This window comes from Equus caballus, chromosome 18, assembly GCF_041296265.1.
Source record: "Equus caballus isolate H_3958 breed thoroughbred chromosome 18, TB-T2T, whole genome shotgun sequence".
Taxonomy (NCBI): Eukaryota; Metazoa; Chordata; class Mammalia; order Perissodactyla; family Equidae; genus Equus; species Equus caballus.
Window position 1 is genome coordinate 40838508 of NC_091701.1, and position 17804 is coordinate 40856311.

Below are 17804 nucleotides of genomic sequence, written 5' to 3' on the forward strand. Positions count from 1 at the left end.
ATGATTCTAATGTGATCTTTTGACCAGTAGGACAAATGTTTGATAATTTGCTTATGTAAAAATACAATTCAATCAACAAATATTTGAAATAAGATATCAAAGTAGCTATGTATCAACCAAATTAAATAACTGCCATTTTAAGACTCTTCCTATGATGAAAAAGAAGTAAAATGTCTACTAAAGTTTTCTTTAAAAGCGTTTTGACTAGCAGTCTTATAATTTTAAGAGGTATGAAGTAACTTGAAAGACCAGAGAGAAAGACAGCAACAACAAAACACAGAACACAGGGTCTATCCCTGCCATGGTTCTCCGGGGTTTCCCAACCAAAAAAGGCGGCCATTTATGTCCCTATATGTTGGAGTCTAATTGTCCATATAACCTCCTACATGCCAACTTCTGAGGTTAAAGTTTACATGGATTCCAAGACAAATCTAAGTATTAGGGAAAGACTCACAGGTTGAAGGAATGAAGAGTGAGGAGAAGAGGAAATCATCTTTGAGACCAAGGGCTATGACTTGGTCAAGGGTAGTATCTTCTAATTGAAAGAGAGCACATGGGTCTCAATGGAAAGGCTTCCTGCAATTAATTCTTTAAGGATAACAACTACTGCCATTCTACCTATACTTTAATCAAGAGGCCAAAGCTATTTTTGGAGGAATAATGTGCCTATCTTACCATCAGTTTCATTAAATAGTTAAAATTTTATTTTATTAGGAAATTGATAAGTGGCTACCAGTTCTTCATTATAAAGAATAACTCTCAGATCATTGAAAGGAAATGCTAATTTGGCTACTTAGGTCCTAAAATATTTATTATTTTTTAAAGTTTTTAAACTGCTTTCTCACATTAGTAACAAGATATACATTTGCCAGGATTTTGATAAGTAAAACCCTACAATCTAATTAACTATAATTCAACACATAAAAAAATACTACTTTAAATAATATATCTGGTCTAAGAAATACTAATAATGATTTTTAAATCATTAATAATGATTTTTACTAGTTTTTATCTCCCTTAAAGAAAAAAAGTATGGTTTGTTAATTCTCCATGTGAAAAAAAAACAGGGGAAACAAGTAATTTCTGTAAATAAATTCTAATTTAGTGGGATAACTGTCCAGTAGAATACACTGAAATCCCAATATGAGGTTGTCAAATTTATGAAAGTTAACACTTTAAAACAATTTATCTTAAGTGCTGAAAAGGGATGCTAATTCCATGAAAAGGTGATTAATACCGACCAGAAAAGTTTAATTCTTGCTATGGAAACAGCTCTACTTGCCCAAGAAGCAGACTGGTTATAAATGATATCTTTTGTTTGAGTAATTACAATTCTGGTACCCAAATTATACACCCTTCACATTATTTGTCACAGCATGAAAGTATATGATCAAGTGATTTTAAAAGTACAACATTATGAAATAATTTCTGCAAGGAATCTCAAGGTAGTCTCCTTTTCGGATTGGTACTCATAAAAGAAATAAAGCTCATTCTAGTGATTTTTATCATCCGATTTAAAATATAATATTGAGGGGAATTTATGAAAGCATTTTGCATTTATGTCCTTTTTACTTAAGAGAATTGTGTAGCACATGATCTTATAAGTTTCCTCTACATTATTATCCAGATTCAGCCAAAAAATTGATTTAGATATCATTGGTCTTGATTGGATATTATTTTCACATATTCCATCAGTAAATTCACCCCCCCTAAGCCTTCTTTATTTCTCCAGCAATACTGAGTTGATGTAAGAAAGGAAAAGAATTCTTTCTAGACTTCCTTAACTAAATACTCCTGGCATTGAGGGTAGAAGGTATGGTTGGCTGTATATTGTTTTGTGAGAGCCATTCTGTAGCCCGATCAATACTTCTAGCATTCTTTTCTGGTAAAAGGTGAACTTCAATCTTTATCTCCCCTTTATACATGGGAGATGTATGTATATGTCCCATAGACACATACATGTCCATTTCCATGGCTTATGGTAGCTTCGCTTAAACACACACACACACACACACACACACACACCTCTATGACCTTGCCTTCTTCCCTTTAGCGTACTTTTCAAAGCTAGCCCCTTCACGTTGCAATCAAGGTGGATATCCTCTCCAATATCTTGAGGGACCTTATACTACTAATTATTCTCTTCATCTCTTTAATCGTCAACCTCTCTCTCTCATTTTATTGACTTTCCCTTCAACCAAAAATCATCTCACTTCTTTCACATCTGAAAAATCTTTGTCTTTGTCTCCCTGTAGAAACTACCCTTTCTTTCTGAGACACAAAGCTTGAAACAGCCATATTCACTTTCTATTGTTCTCAATCAGTCACAGCCTGGCTTCTGCTCTCATCCCTCGAAAGAAACTCTGCTGGCAGTGATTACCAATGATCTCTATGTTGCCAAGTCCAATGAACACTTTATAGTCCTCACCACACTGGATTTCGCTGCCTTAACGTTGTTTATCACTCCCTCCTTTTTGAAATGTTTAATTTTCTTGATTTTGTTATTACTACTTGTGTAGAAAAAAGTTAACATTGCAGGCCTGACTGCTATCCTTTGAAAGGTCTGCTTATAAGGCTGACTCTAGGCTGGTGTCAGGGAACTTTCAGAGGGTTCCCCCACCCTAACCGGTATGACTGGCTCACTGGACCTAAGCTGTGCTAACAAGCTAACAAGCTGTGTCGTTTATACTGAACACCTATTTTTCTTCTGGAAGTCTGGAATTTTGGCACAGGCTATGCAGAGGGTGCCTGTATGACCAACCCCCAGTAAAAACTCTGGGCACCAAGTCTCTTATGAGCTTTCCTGGTACACGACATTTTATACATGTCACAACTCATTGATGGGAGAATTAAGCCTATCCTGTGTGACTCCACTGGGAAAAGATTCTTGGAAGCTTGAGCCTAGTTTCCTCTGGACTTTGGTCCATATGCCTTTTCTCTTTGCTGCTTTTGCTTTGTTTTCTTTCTCTGTAATAATTCATGGCCATAGCATGACTAGATGCTGAGCTCTCTGAGTCCTCCTAGTGAATCACTGACTCTGGAGGTGGTCTTGGGGATCCCCAACCCACACAGAAATCTCCTACCTCTCTGACTATTCCTTCTTCCACAAGAAGCCTGCAGACTCTTCTTAAATATTAATGTTCCCTGGGGTTTCAACCTCAGTCCACTACTCTATTCACTGAACCAATTCCCCTGTGCAAACTTATTTACCTCATGATTTTTTTTTATGTGCTAATAACTTCCAGATCTATATTTTTAAGACTAAACTCTTCTTCAGGCTTCAGATTCCTAAATCCAACGGACTGCTGAACTTCTGCATAGGCATCTCAAACTCAACGTGTCCAAAATAAACCTACCATCATTTCCTATCTTCAGCGATCTGTTCTGTACTCCCTTCCTCCCCATCATCTATTTTCTCTGCTCCTCCTATTTCACTATCTCAGTTAATGGCAACAATAGCATGCAATCTCCCAAGCCAGATAGTTGGGAATCAATCCTACCTCTCCGTCAACCTAAAGGTCCATCTTCAAATACTACTCATTCTTCCTCCTAAATATTTATTAAATCCTTTCCTCCTTCTTCATCCCAACTAGCATTGCTCTAGTTTCAGACCTCTCACAACTCACCTAAACTACTGCAATATCTCCTGACTGATCCTCCCACCTCTGATCTTGCCCTACCCAAATCTATTTCTATCTTCCACAGAGCGGCCATAGTAAGGTACTTAAAAATCAAGTTGGACCATGTCATTCCGTTACTTATAACCTTTCAATGGCTTCCTATCATTGTTATGTATAAGGCTCTCTAGTAACACTGAAGAACTTATAAGTCCCTTAAAGCACATTGTGGTTTCAGTTCTGCACCCTTGCTCATGCTATTCTCTATCTGTGGAACATTTTTCCATGGATTCTTCCCTGGTTAACATTCAGCCCAGCTAATGGGTCCAGAAAGCTTCTGTAAGAATTTATTTCTCAGAAAGGTTAAATGCCCATCTTTTGTACTTGCCTAGCACATTGTTAACTGCTATCAAGGCAGTTAACACTTAAAACATTACATTATCTTACTGCAAGTCCTCCTCACTGAGATTGTAAATTGAGAAGGGATTTTCAGTATCTTATTCATCTTTGATAAGAAGCGCCTAGAGCTAGGCACATAGTAAGCCAGTGTTTGAGAAATACATCAGTTTCACTAGAACTGACAACACTTTCAAGGCATGAAGTATTGTACAAATGTAGGTTAGTATGTTAATAGAATGAAAGAGAACACTTGAAATTAAGAATCTGCATAGTTCTTCGGAGAACTCTCAAGTCATTACATAAAAAGAACAACTTAACTTCTTTTATTAATGTAAGTGCCTTCTATGTGTAGGCCTTCTATTCAATATTTACCTAACCATCACAAAAAGCTTTGTGAAGTGAATATTATAATATTAAGTTTTCAAATGAAGAAACTGAGGCAAGTAAGTGTCAAAATAGAATTCAAACCCAAACCCAGTCGACTCCAAATTCTGTTATTTTTCACGATGTTATGCAGTCTTAGTTAAGAATTAAAGTCAACCTAAATTTGATTACCTCATCTTCACAGATATCAGTCTTTTTTCCTTTTTTGTCTTCTTTATCTTCTTCATCTTCCTCATCCTCATCAGCTTGGTCATCACTGTCATCGTCATCATCATCATCATCATCACTGTCTCCTCCCTTCCTTCTTCGCTTGCGTCCTGGAGTGGGTGTGCCCAATGGATGCTGTTCTTCTCCAAGATCAATGCCACCTGAAGTGTCTCTTTTGCCTGTTTTCTTAGCATGAATGATTCTGAGCCTTTTAACATGAAAAAATGATGAGATGGAAGAAAAGGCTTCTCTCTATACTTTTTAAGAGCATAATGTAAATTTTAAGCAAAAATACCTATGGTATTTCTCTCACAGTAAGCAATAAATCAATGACAATAAAAATCAGAATTAAGGAAATTTAAGAAATATGTTTCTAGAAATTACAGAACATATTAACTTTCAAGAGTTATTCTGGATATCTCATTGAAATTAGAACACATTTAAAAAAATAAAATTTAGAAAACTGAAAAGATTAACTCTACCAATGGCCAAGTGATAATGCCTGATCCCATACTATCAGACTGAATAAATTTCAGTTCAAATTACCACAGAGAAACTATCCTCTTAACATAGAAGTTGAATAATTTCAGTATTGTATTTCCTGGCAGGAAGCTAATTAAGTTTTAATGCTGAATACATTTGGGTATGTTAGACTCTCTGTAAAAGCAAACTTTAATCAGAAAGCAATTAAGGAAAAAAGTGGTAGTTCCAAACAGATTCTATTTATGACAAAAGTAACCTGATAGCAACAACAATCTTAGAAAATGTGATTGCTTGACTTCTTTGAAAGAAAAAAGATAAACTGACTTTGTTTAAGTTTGAAGCACATGAGCTCAATGAATCTCATTATATCTTTTGTCCACTGTAAAATCTGGCCCTGAGTTTTATTAATTTTCTATCCCGTCTTAATTAAGCTTTACCTTTTCTAATTCTTAGACAAAATAAAGTTTAAATTCTATCTTCACAATTCCTGTTTCACTGGGGCACTTGTATCATATATTAATCTTAATAAAATAGGACTTACTTGCGAAGTTTACCTTCTACCACCCATTTATCTCTCCTCAAGTTTGACATATAATCAATGTTCTTGTCTATTTCACTGCCAATGCAAAAATTTATTAGAAGACATAAATTAATCCAATATGCAATACATTAATTTGGTAAGCAAATTGATGTAGTTTTTTGGTAAGTAAAAATGATGACTGCCAATGACAGCAAAAACAAATGAAAAATTATATTAATACAGTAGCACAGCTAAAAGATATATAGAAGACTTAAAATGTCCAGCAATGGTAGAAATGCATGGCTGTAAAATATTTGGATTGATCCTTTCCCCAGAAAGGTAAAGGACCAAAAGTAACATAATTAAAATCTGTAAAATAATGAACAGCAAGAACAAGATGAACATGGATGTGTTCACCAAATCTTGAAATACTAGAGCAGAGAACTTACTTTGACTCTTAAATTAGATCAGATACTTTTTTTTAAAGCATGAATTAATATGTCAATAAAGTAATAATATTAAGGTTGTATTAGCACATAATGAAATGAAAAGTAACTGGATAATTCTATGAATGGCTACTAAGGAAAATCAGGTAGTCATCTATCGTTGAAAGATGTCAAGGAAAGAAAAATTCTGGATTCTTGCAACAGCGCTGAATTCTGGTGCCATAGCAAGAAAAAATATTTTTTACATTTTGTATGTAAATAATTAACAACATTGTTAAATAAACAAAACAGATCACAAAACTATATATAGTATGATCCAAATTTTCTTTTCAGTAGACTGCAAAGAAGCACATTAGAATATTATTAGTAGTAGTCATCTCTGAATGGTGAGATTAAGTGTAAATTTCATGTTTTTCTTTGTGCTACTCCATCACTTTGAAATTTCCATAAGTAATTCGTATTACTTTGTGGTTAGACAAATTCCAAACAGAGAAGAATAACCAGAAAAGTCTGGGCATCTGCATACCTCACCACACTCTTGCTGCAGGCCAGTTCATTGATCAGGAAAGCCAGGACTGAGGCTTTCTGTGCTGGAGTGTGAGCCTGAAAAGCTTTAGTCTTCAGGCTTTCCGTAAGCTCAGTTTGTCCACAGTGGGCTTCCATAAAAATCTGCAAAATCTCGGAAACATTGTCTCTATTCACACCAACGTTCAGCAAATGTTCTCCAAGAGATGTTTTGGCCTATAAAAGTTTGGCATTTTTATCAGTATTGATTGTACCCATTCATAACATAAAAACAATAAGATTTAAAAATATTGGTAGCATACAATCTAGATATTACTGATAAGGGCTTTATTCACAGTTTTGATGAAGTGAAGATAAAAATAGGCAACAGATGATAGACAAGTATTCAAGTACTTGTAATCTTCCTATTCCTTCTTCAAACCCTTGGTTAAAACTTAGGCGGGGAGAAGACTATATAAATTCATGGGTAGAAATCGTTTGTCATACCTTCTTTGGCTATGGAAAGTATCTCAAGCTTTTCCAGGCATCATCTAGACATTCTATCAGTAGTGGTAGTGGGGTGGGAGGGAGGTTCAAGAACACTATTTTTGTGTTTTCTGCTCTATGGTGTTATGGGTTTTATTGCCTGGTATACTGAATGAACAGGGAGATGGAGGAAAAAGTAACAGGTGGGCCTGAAAGCTTCTCTCTGTGTAATACTATCTATTATTATCTATAATATTATCTACTATCTCTATAATATTATCTATGCTGGTCTGTAGATGCTTTGGTTAGCTTCAGTTACTCAGTGATTCAGAGAGAACACAGGATAATTTCAGAAGGCACACACGAGTTCTAATTGCTTTATGAATTATGAATTCTCTCTTTTGCTGAATATCACTTGAGTATTTCCTTAAATCAACATGGTTTTTGCTGAAAGCTAGAGGCAAAGAGAGTAATTTGGGAAAGCTCTACATTCCTCAGGCTTTATGAACCAGGTTTTTCTAGGTTTGTACTGATTATAACCTGAAGCAAATCTACGTTTAACTTTGTGAGATGTGATGTGGAAAAATATGGATCAGTCCATAGGGTCTTCTGCTAACACGCTAAAGCCAGCTATCAATGCACTGATAGTACAAATTAAAAAAAAATTTATATATATATTTTTTACCTTGTATCCTGTAATTAGACCTGGATCACACACAGCAGCTGACAGGAGCCTCACAAGCAAGTCTTGCACTTCACCCATGCTGTCCCCTATATTTAGCAATCCCTCTTGAAGAACACTCAGGTTTGGAACATCAATATTCACATCAAAGCCCAAAACTTTACCAAAGTTTCGTAAGAACTGCACCACCATGAGACAGTCTGAAAATGTACTTCCAGAGAGAACAAGTCCTGGAATACGAGGTAACTCTGGCAAAGGCTGAAAATAAAATTAAACAAAAAATAACTTAAAAAATCATGATTTTATATCTTCTGAAGTAGAATAAGTTGCTGTCTTTCTCTTGCATTGTACCAGTGGTTTTCCCTCTGGTTTGTAAATTCCCTGGGGGCATTTCTTCAACCCCATGGTACTAAGCATAGGATCTTGAATGCAAGTAATCATCAATAAATTTTGGTTGAAGTCAATACAAACTTAGACCTCTGCAAAAGGGAACACTAATTTTAATTAACACATATTGATAAAAGATGTGTTATATAATATCAGCAAAAGTTAGACAACATAAGAAGCAAACATTTCAAAAGTACTTTACCATGGACATACTTAGCAGGTTATGTGCACTGATTTCTTCTAATGATGGAGTCTGATTTATACTTCACAGTCTTTTGGTAGCTCAGAAATTAACAGTATATATCTGTGGGCTCTATGGTTGGAGAGAGTGGCACCACCTTTGGCTAATGAATGCAGATAAATTCCTAAGTCCACATGACTAGAACCCATGACCCTACCAAGAACCTAATTATACTACAACTAACAGTCTCTAGGTTTCCTGTGGGCAGCAAAATATTGAGTTTCAGTATTAAAATTAGTAAGCTGCCTATTTTGCTCCTTCTCAAATATGCTCACATATTAACATTTTAATGACTAAACTGTACTATCAGTTGTCATGGACATTTAAAAATTAAATAAATAGATAATCTAAATTAAAAACATTTTTGTCCATGAATGGGATTCAATAGCAGTACCTTAAATTTTGATTGGGAAAAAATATGACTTGTAAATACTTCTACTTATCTGAATTGGTCCTTGTTAAAAAGAAATCCCTTCATCCTTTACTTACTGAAATAACTAACCAAAGACTTTTTCTACTAATATTATGTGGAAACATAGAACTATGGATAATAGCTGATACCACACAAATCTTCTATGTTCCATTTAAAAACCTTTTAATTCTGAGTCTTCTTTTTTCCTGAACCATATCAGACAAATACATGTCCATATGATTCTAAAAATTTATATAACAAAGCTAACAAAAGTAAGGTTTAAAATGGACTTATATATTTGACATAGTGCATATGGATTTAAATGAAAATAAAAGATGCAAGAATATAAAGCTCACTTAGGATTAAAAACAATTTGCTCACTAGGAGCTTATTAAATGTGTGAACTACCTATATATCCACTCAGTGCTTAGGAAATTTTTAGCATCCTATTGAGTAAAACTAGTATGCATATTTTCATTTTTATTTAAGAGCATTTATGCTAAGTAAATAGAATATTAATAAAATTAAATCCCCATTAGGGTATTAAAAATTTGCTTTAAACACTTTAGAAAAGAGCTTACATACATCAAGAGTCAATCATTATTTGTATATCAGATGACTATGGCATATAAGTAAATATAGATGCTATTGACCAAGTATAATAATATATTATGGAGACAGTGTTATAGGGATGATATGCATTATTGATAATAATTTTCTAGAAATACTATCTTCTTAACTATAGTCAAACACAATTCATTTCTACTCATAAGTATGTGAAGTCATGCCCAGTTACCAAGATTATTTTGGTTTTTTGAAATTTCTACTTTTATGTATTTTAGCAACATTACATGTCTGTGAAGCATGATGGAAGAGAAAACACACATGAAGTACTTAGGTTGGATACATATTTTTGGCTTTCAAAATGATAAAGAGTATGGAGTCGGGAGTTTAACAAATTGGGGCTTGAATCCAAGTTGCCCCTTTTTGGCTGTGTAATCTTGGGCAAGTTCTTCAATCTCTTGTGTCTCAGATTTCTCATTTGTAAATGGGCATAAATACTGGTTCCATGGGATTGTGGTGAGGATTAAATGAGAGAATTCATATATAGTACTTGGCACAGTCCCTGGCATGTAGTAAACATACTCAATAAAAGTTAGCTGACATTACTAAAGCACTGAAGGAGGTTATAGATTATGAATCCTAATTTATGTAAATATCACTGGGGATGTGGGGAAGAATTAGATCTTACTGTACCTAAATGCCTGGGAAGAACCAAATGAAACATAGAAATCTTATCTATTCTATAATTCATCTTTGTAGACTTCTGCAGTATTTTTACTTCACTTAAAAAGGTTTGTAGTGCTCCACTCATATATTAAGAACTGCCATTATCAGCACGGGAGCTCTAGAGAGGTTTATTGGCCATCCAGGAGAGGCAGATTGATCTAGACTTGAAAATCCACTGCTCTAGATAAAAATGAAAAGCTTTCATAATGGCCGCTCTGGCAACAAAATCAGGTGAAAACGCAGGAAAAATTAAATTTATTAATGAAATGGCTTACAAGATAAATTACCTTTTGGTCTGCTAAGCACATGTCTTCATTAGGCTTCTTTAGTTCCTTTGCCATTTCTAATTCTAGTCTTCGTTGCTCTAGTTTACGCTCTTTATTTAATCTTTTCTCATCACGTTTTTCTTGCTTCAATCGTTCTTTTTCCTTAAAAAGAAAATCATGTCCACATATTCTCTTTAATCATTAAGTGTTTGAAAAACCTTCAGTTAAAATTTAAAAAGTGATCAAAGTGTTGTTATTTCTATGAACAGAATTCTCTTAGGAGGTTTAGGAATAGACTTGGAATTACCTAGAAACAATGACTTATTTTGCTTTTCAAGTGTTTTCATTCTTTGAATTTCAAAATAATCTTATAACTATAGATAGAAAGATAGATAGACAGATTAATGTTAGATTCAACCCAGATTATTCCAATATTCAAAAATTATTCAATCCTTTCCCAGGTATGAGAATAAAATACTTACTAATATAAGCATGTATACAAAATGCACATAGGCAACTATGTATTTATGAAATAAAGTTAACAGTATTAACACAAATTTTTGTGTAGGTCCAGGAAGGAAGGGAGAATTTTACAGCAGGTAAGTGGAAGCAGTATGTTTGAATTTGCAAAAGCAGTTCTTTCAAAGTGAATTAACTAGTATTAAGATAGCAACTGTGATGAAATAAAGGTTTTATTTACCACTATAAACAACACTTAAGAGAATGTAAAATGGGTTCTGAAGGCAATTCCAAAAGCATTCAAAAAATATTTGGGGTGGGGCTGGCCCCGTGGCCGAGTGGTTAAGTTCGTGCGCTCCGCTGCAGGCGGCCCAGTGTTTCGTTGGTTCGAATCCTGGGCGCGGACATGGCACTGCTCATCAGACCACGCTGAGGCAGCGTCCCACATGCCACAACTAGAAGGACCCACAACGAAGAATATACAACTGTGTACTGAGGGGCTTCGGGGAGAAAAAAGGAAAAAAATAAAATCTTAAAAAAAAAAAATATTTGGGGTAATGGCAAGAATATGGAAATAATCATCCTGTCTCCCTGTTGTAGGGGATGACATTCTGTTGGAAGAAGTCAAAAGACTTTCTATAATAATATCGGTGTCATTACTTTGTCATCCCTCAAATACAATTCTTACTTAGAGAAGAAATAACAGTAGGATCATCAGGCAATTCTGACCTACTACTTCTCACATTTGACACATTAATGATGGATTTACTTTTGTAAGGCTGATCATGTCTCTTCCTTGATTAAAAATCTTTCATTTTTCTTTATTTTTATCAAAATAAAGTTCAACACCTTACTTTTGAATTCAGAACTCTTCTTTTCCAACATTATCTCCCACTTTTATATTCTATGTAGATTTAGTCAAACTATTTGCTATTCCTGATGAACATCTCTTGTTCCCTTACCTCCTTATATTGGTGAACTCCAATCAGGAAGGTCATTACTCCCATCTTGTATATCTAAATCCCAATTAAACACTACCACCTCCTCCCTATTACCAATTTCTCTTAATTCTCATAGCTCTTACCTATAATTTTAAATTAGCACTCATGGCTTCCTAAACTATATTAGCATTTTTGCCCAAATTCTAAGCATTTCTATTTCAATTACCACTGGTAAGACAGCACAATGTTGTAGGAGGGCATGCCAAAGTGGAGACAGAGAGGAGTGGAGAAGGGTATTCCAGGGAGAGAGTTGAGAATGCATGGTGTGTTTGAGAAACTACTAGTAGTCCAAGACTAGAATGTAGGTTGCAGGTTGAGTAATTGCTGAATATTATGATACAGAGCCAGAGGCCAGGGCATGAGGGCCTTTTTATATGATATGCTCAATTTACTGCTCATTTTTATTTTGCCTCTAAATTTCTGGGTTACTGATTCATGCAGACATTTGGGAGGGAAATAAGGAAGTTATATTATGAGATTATTGATATACAGAAAGATCTACAATTAATCTTATCAATTATAAATTAAAAGAAGTTTCAAGAGGGTCTAATGACGTGAAACAGACACAGTTAACATGTAACATTCCCACAATGCAGTATAAATTTTCAAATCAAATTATCATTGGTAGAACAATTTTTTTCCAGAATTGGACTTTCAATTTTTAAACATATGAAATGTTGCTCTAAAAACTCTTCCAAAGAAGAGAAGACAACTTTTTTGTTTTTTACCAGAATAATGAATTGCAATTGTCAATAGAAAAAACATATTAAATGTCTCTTATAGATTTCAAAGTAGTTGGTGTAAATTTTTCTACTATATAGAACTAACCTAGAATTCTTAATAATGTTCATAATAGTAGTTATAAATATAATAATTGAGACTACTGTACTACTCACTAAAAACTGTTGAAAGTTACCATTTCTTTTCAAAAACAGAGAAAGAACCTTTGTGACACTAATGCTCTTTTCACTGTGCCAACTTCACATTGGTGGCATTCTAGACGTACATACACACTTCAATGATATGTAGACAATGAGTTAGAGTGCATTTAATGCCATGACATAACTATGGCTTATATTCTTGAATATCATTTTTAGCTAATGATATGCAATATTTTTTCCCCAATTAAAAAAGCATGGTTATAATATGGAATGGAATGTAAAAGTGACATCAGTTTTTAGGATAAAATAGAGATTTCCAAGAAATCTTAGAAATTTGTAGGATCTTTATTACTTAAAGACAGGCATCCATTTTTGTCTACTATTAGGGATACTTCAAAGGAAAAATTGAGTTTTTAAATTTACTGAATTTAAATTAATTGTATAGGACTAATTAAATTCTGTGGTTCTGGTACAAGATGACTCTTGAAGAACCAGAGCTTCTAGGGTCCCCTCCATAATCAACTAATATTTAAAATGGCACATAAAGACAGTCACAATCTAGCCCCATAGAAGTTCTGGTCTTGTATCATGATTCTCAGTGCATTTCCCACGCTCTAGTCACATTGCGTGATATACCTATGTTGAGAAGACAGTGTAACCAGTTTAAGGCATTGCTTGGATGATGATGATGGTGGAGGAGTAGGAGGAGAAAGAGGAGCCTGAGGGGCAGAGGGAGGGAGGAGAAGGAGGGAAGGAGGAGGAGGAGAAGCAACAAAGCCAAGACAGGTGTGTATACAAGGTTAAAACTGACTGACATCCTCTTTGCCTCCTCCTCCTCCCCGCCCCCACAGGTGTTTAGTTACAACCCTGCACCTGTGTATATGTTATCCTCTCTGCCTGGAATGCACAGCTCCTCCTCCCCTACACAGCAATAAAGTAGTTCCCATAACTACTTCAGGCATTTTAATAGTTTTCTTTTTGAGCGCCCATATAACTTATTACAGAATTTATTGCACTGTGTGATAATTATTTATTTAAAGTTGATCTCTCCCACTTTAGTGTGAGCTTCTACTAGGTCAAAGGAACAAACTCTTTACCTGTTTCTTAATGAACTTACTCAATTCCCAGCAGTCTAACCTGCCAGACACTTCAAGAAAGTTTTTAACGATTTTAACGATTTTATCTTTCTCTCTGACTCTCAAGCCTGTATCAGTTGAACTTTCCTCTCCCACTGGTTTAATATTGTTATTATTTCTGACACATAATAGTTATATGACTCTAATGGACATATTCGGTGTGCCTTAGCATATAAAAATTATTTAAGCATTTATTAATCTGCTGAATGATTAAGTCTCCAAACGCCACATGAAGATAGGCTAACATATTTATTAATCATTACACATATTCAATAGCCAATTTTCTCACTACCTTTTATATTTTATACTGTGAACAAACATAATTGATATCTTCTATTTTCAGGTATACACAAACTTTGTATCCAAAAGTGCCATTCAATACATTTATTAATAATATTCAGGTTATATTTAGGCATTAAAAAATATATAAAATATATTTCTCACATCTACTCCAATATTATTAATTTCTTAACCATTTTAATTGCATTTGTTGTGATCTGATGTGCTTGCAAATAGACTTCCCCTGTATCAAAATTAAATAGACTTTTTATTATCTGACAATTTTCCCAGAAACTGAAGTTTAAAGTGGCATGCTTCTTCAGGCCAAATTTGAAGATGTTGAAATTTCTGTAGTATTCTCTCTTCTAGACTTCGTATACTGTTTGAAAGAGCAACATATTCCTCACTTGTCACCTATGCTTTTCTTGACAAATTAAGTTGCCATGTTTAATCCTACATCTAATTTCTATAATATTATATTTAGTTGCTATGTCAAATATTAGGATTTCACAATGGAACTTTCTGATTTTGCAAGGTTAGTTCACAACAGATCTTTGACCCACCAGAGATAAGACTTACTAAACCTGTCGTAATATGAAAAGAACGTTAAAACATATTTTACATTAATATTGGTCAAACTTCAGGGCAATAATTTAGACTTCCTACAAATGACTACAAAACATAGCGCACGCCTATACTTTAGATTGACTCTAAATAATTCCAAGCCAGTTAGTATGCCTCCTCCCAGTTGTTTTTGGCCTTCATTCCCCCTACTCCCACAGTTTTCTAGATGCAGAAATTCTTAAATAAATATGGATTCTTGGAATATAAGTTGTTTATAATAAAATATCTTTTTATCATTTTTATTACAGAAATAGAATTTTTTGTATCAAAATACTACAAATATGTCAGTTAAGAAGTCATTTAAATTTCATTTCAAAGTTGAAATTTCTTTCGACAGCCAATGCATTAAATCCAGATTATCTTAAACAGCCCAAAATACTTACGGTGAAAATATAAAACCCAGTTTTTTACTCACATAAAAAAGATTATTTTAGGGACTCCAAAGCATAAATTAAAGTATTTCCAGAAATCCATAGCACAATAACAAATGTATGAAATAAATTTATTTTATTTTAGAATTATAGAAGTTTAAAAACCAAACAATAAATGTGGTAGAACGACCTGTTATTGTAAAGTTTTACAACTTATCAGAGTGCAAAACTGGCCATTTTTAAGAGACCATGTTGCAAAGACGCCTATGTTTTCTGAATTTTACGATTCTACTGGGTCTCTTACATGTTTGTTCTGGGCATAATTAGGAGAATACATTTCTTTTGACAGCAGCTTGTACTTACATTTCAGAGACATAAATATAATTTAAGAGACACAGGTTTACCTCAGGGTGCAGGAAGAATAGAAGTGTTAGATAAGATTAATACATCGGTCCTTTTATAGAAGACAGATATAAAGAATAAAAATGATACTGTTTTAGGGTCACATATTGAGTATGAGTAGAACAATCAGGATAATTTTTCTTAAAGGTCCTGTTTTTACATTTAAGATATTATGAAAATTTGGTTTAAACAAATAAAAAAGTTACGAATCACATGATTAAGAATTCCTTATATTTTATATTTTTAATTAAAATCATATTTTATTTATATTTTATAGGTATAAAATATTTAGAAATAAAACCTCCCAGTTATCACATTTGGTTAAAATCCACTGAAGTATTGCACAGAACTCTGTCCTGACTTTACATTAAGTATCTTTAAATACGTGTAGAATAGCTACTGTACAAATGTCTCCGAAATTAAAATCCAAACTGTTAATAATTCTTGAGTCAGAGATTTTAATATATTTACATTAAATTGATAACAATTCTTTCCAAAATCTACTTTGTCACATGATACTTAATATTTTATTGTATAGATAATATAAAATCATTTTGTTTTTAAAGAAAATTTAATTTTAAAACTGAAATAAAGTACATTATAAGTACACTGTTTAAGTACGATACATGAGTATGTCATGTAAGTATATTTACTATGTCTTCAACTGAAAAATAGGTTTGCTTAAACAAAACTGTCTATATGCGCAATTCTACTTTTCATTTTTCACTAATGATTAATATAAACATAAGATTATAAAATATTCTCATGACTTGAATCACTGGGGGAGGGGTTATGCATCTTTTCTGCTTTCAAATTGTTTATTAGATGACTTCTGAAATCTAAACTACTCTCTACTATTTTATGGTTTTATCTCTCAAAGTGCTGACACAGTCACTCTGTGATAGATGCATGTTTAACAACCTTTTGTAGTTTATTGATCCTTGGGGAGACATACAAAAGACTGCTATGGTTACTATGGGTGATTATTCAGTTAATATGAGTAAAGTGATTATAAATTTGTGACTGGTACAGTTTGAAGTTTTTAGAAATGAAACGACATTTTTGAGCTACTTTGTCACTTTGTTTAAAATAAGCTAAGTTTCCAGGGAATAGGAATAATGAAAGCAGATGTCTTTCATATTACTTGAATTACACTAGGAAATAAACCTTCTTTATTCATGAGGCTAAAGACTATTCCTTCTACATTATGTTATGAAAATATTTATGAACTATGATGATATACTAATGATCCTTTAAAATTAATATGATAATAATAAGGTAATTTACATAAGTCTGAATATTCTTACTAATCACAGTATATAAAGGAAAAACTACAGAAATTAGATATCTAAATTAGAGAACCAATATAAATTTTGGATTTTTTTATATTGAGTTATACTAAATCAAAAAGTAAGATCAGTGTAGTGTACACAGAGAAACATAGAAGTGGTGTTTCTGTTACCTTCTTACTTTGACGGATATGGGGAGTTTCTTGGAATAATTTCAGATGTTACAGGAGACTTTTAATTAACAATGTGAAAGCAATTTATTTTTTTAACCTCATAATTCTTTAAACATTATTCATAACATTTGAATTTTTATCCTATTTTTCTTTCTGCACAATTTAATAATTAAATGTAAAGGTGTTAAAGTTTAGAATCAACTGTCACACGTAGGCCAATTCAGAATTTTGAGTTGGCCATGCTTAAGTATCATATGGCCTTAACTTCACAATAAAGTTTGCTCTTTTAATAGTTAATAACAGAAACAAATGACAGATTAGGCTATTAGGAGGTATTAGGAGGCAGAACTTGAAGTCAAGATACGCCCATTGTTGGCATTAAACTAGTTACATCTTGTACATGTCAAGTAATAATGAGGAAATGGACAAGCATATTTAGGAATATTTTGTTAATATTCACTGGAGGTATAAGTTTATGTAAAAGATTTTGTAAAAGTTTGGATCATTGCAAAAAAACATGCCTAGTTACTGCTTAACGGTTTATATTGTAAAGTTTTCTCTCTCTGATCTGATAGAATGTGTCTTTAATATTCTTTCTGTTTTTCCCACAGTATCTGATTTAATGCTGTGTACACAATAGTAGTTTAAGAAATTTAAAAAATACTTAGTTGATCACAGATCTATAGGTACCATTCAACAGAGGAACACAATTTAAAATCAGAATAACTGGTAAAATTATCTAGTCCTGTTCACAGGTCTACATTTATCAGAGGATAACATTTTTTTTTAAAGATTGGCACCTGAGCTAACATGTGTTGCCAATCTTCCTCTTTTTTTCTTCTTCTTCTTCTCCCCAAAGCGCCCC

The 17804-nt window shown here is 33.4% G+C and overlaps 1 protein-coding gene across 50 annotated transcripts in view; it reads right to left on the bottom strand.

Moving 5' to 3' along the window:
- BAZ2B (bromodomain adjacent to zinc finger domain 2B) overlaps positions 1-17804 on the bottom strand; it is a 296373-nt gene that overhangs the window by 46655 nt on the left and 231914 nt on the right. For all 50 annotated transcript variants that reach the window (XR_011428236.1, XR_011428235.1, XM_070241125.1 and 47 more), the window contains 5 exons: positions 10346-10486; positions 7732-7986; positions 6583-6797; positions 5632-5706; positions 4572-4815 (listed from right to left, as the gene is read on the bottom strand). Coding sequence is in view for 48 of the 50 variants with exons in the window: in XM_070241125.1 (XP_070097226.1) it covers positions 4572-4815; positions 5632-5706; positions 6583-6797; positions 7732-7986; positions 10346-10486 (930 nt within the window). In the remaining 2 variants the exon portion in view is untranslated. The remainder of the gene's footprint in view (positions 1-4571; positions 4816-5631; positions 5707-6582; positions 6798-7731; positions 7987-10345; positions 10487-17804) is intronic.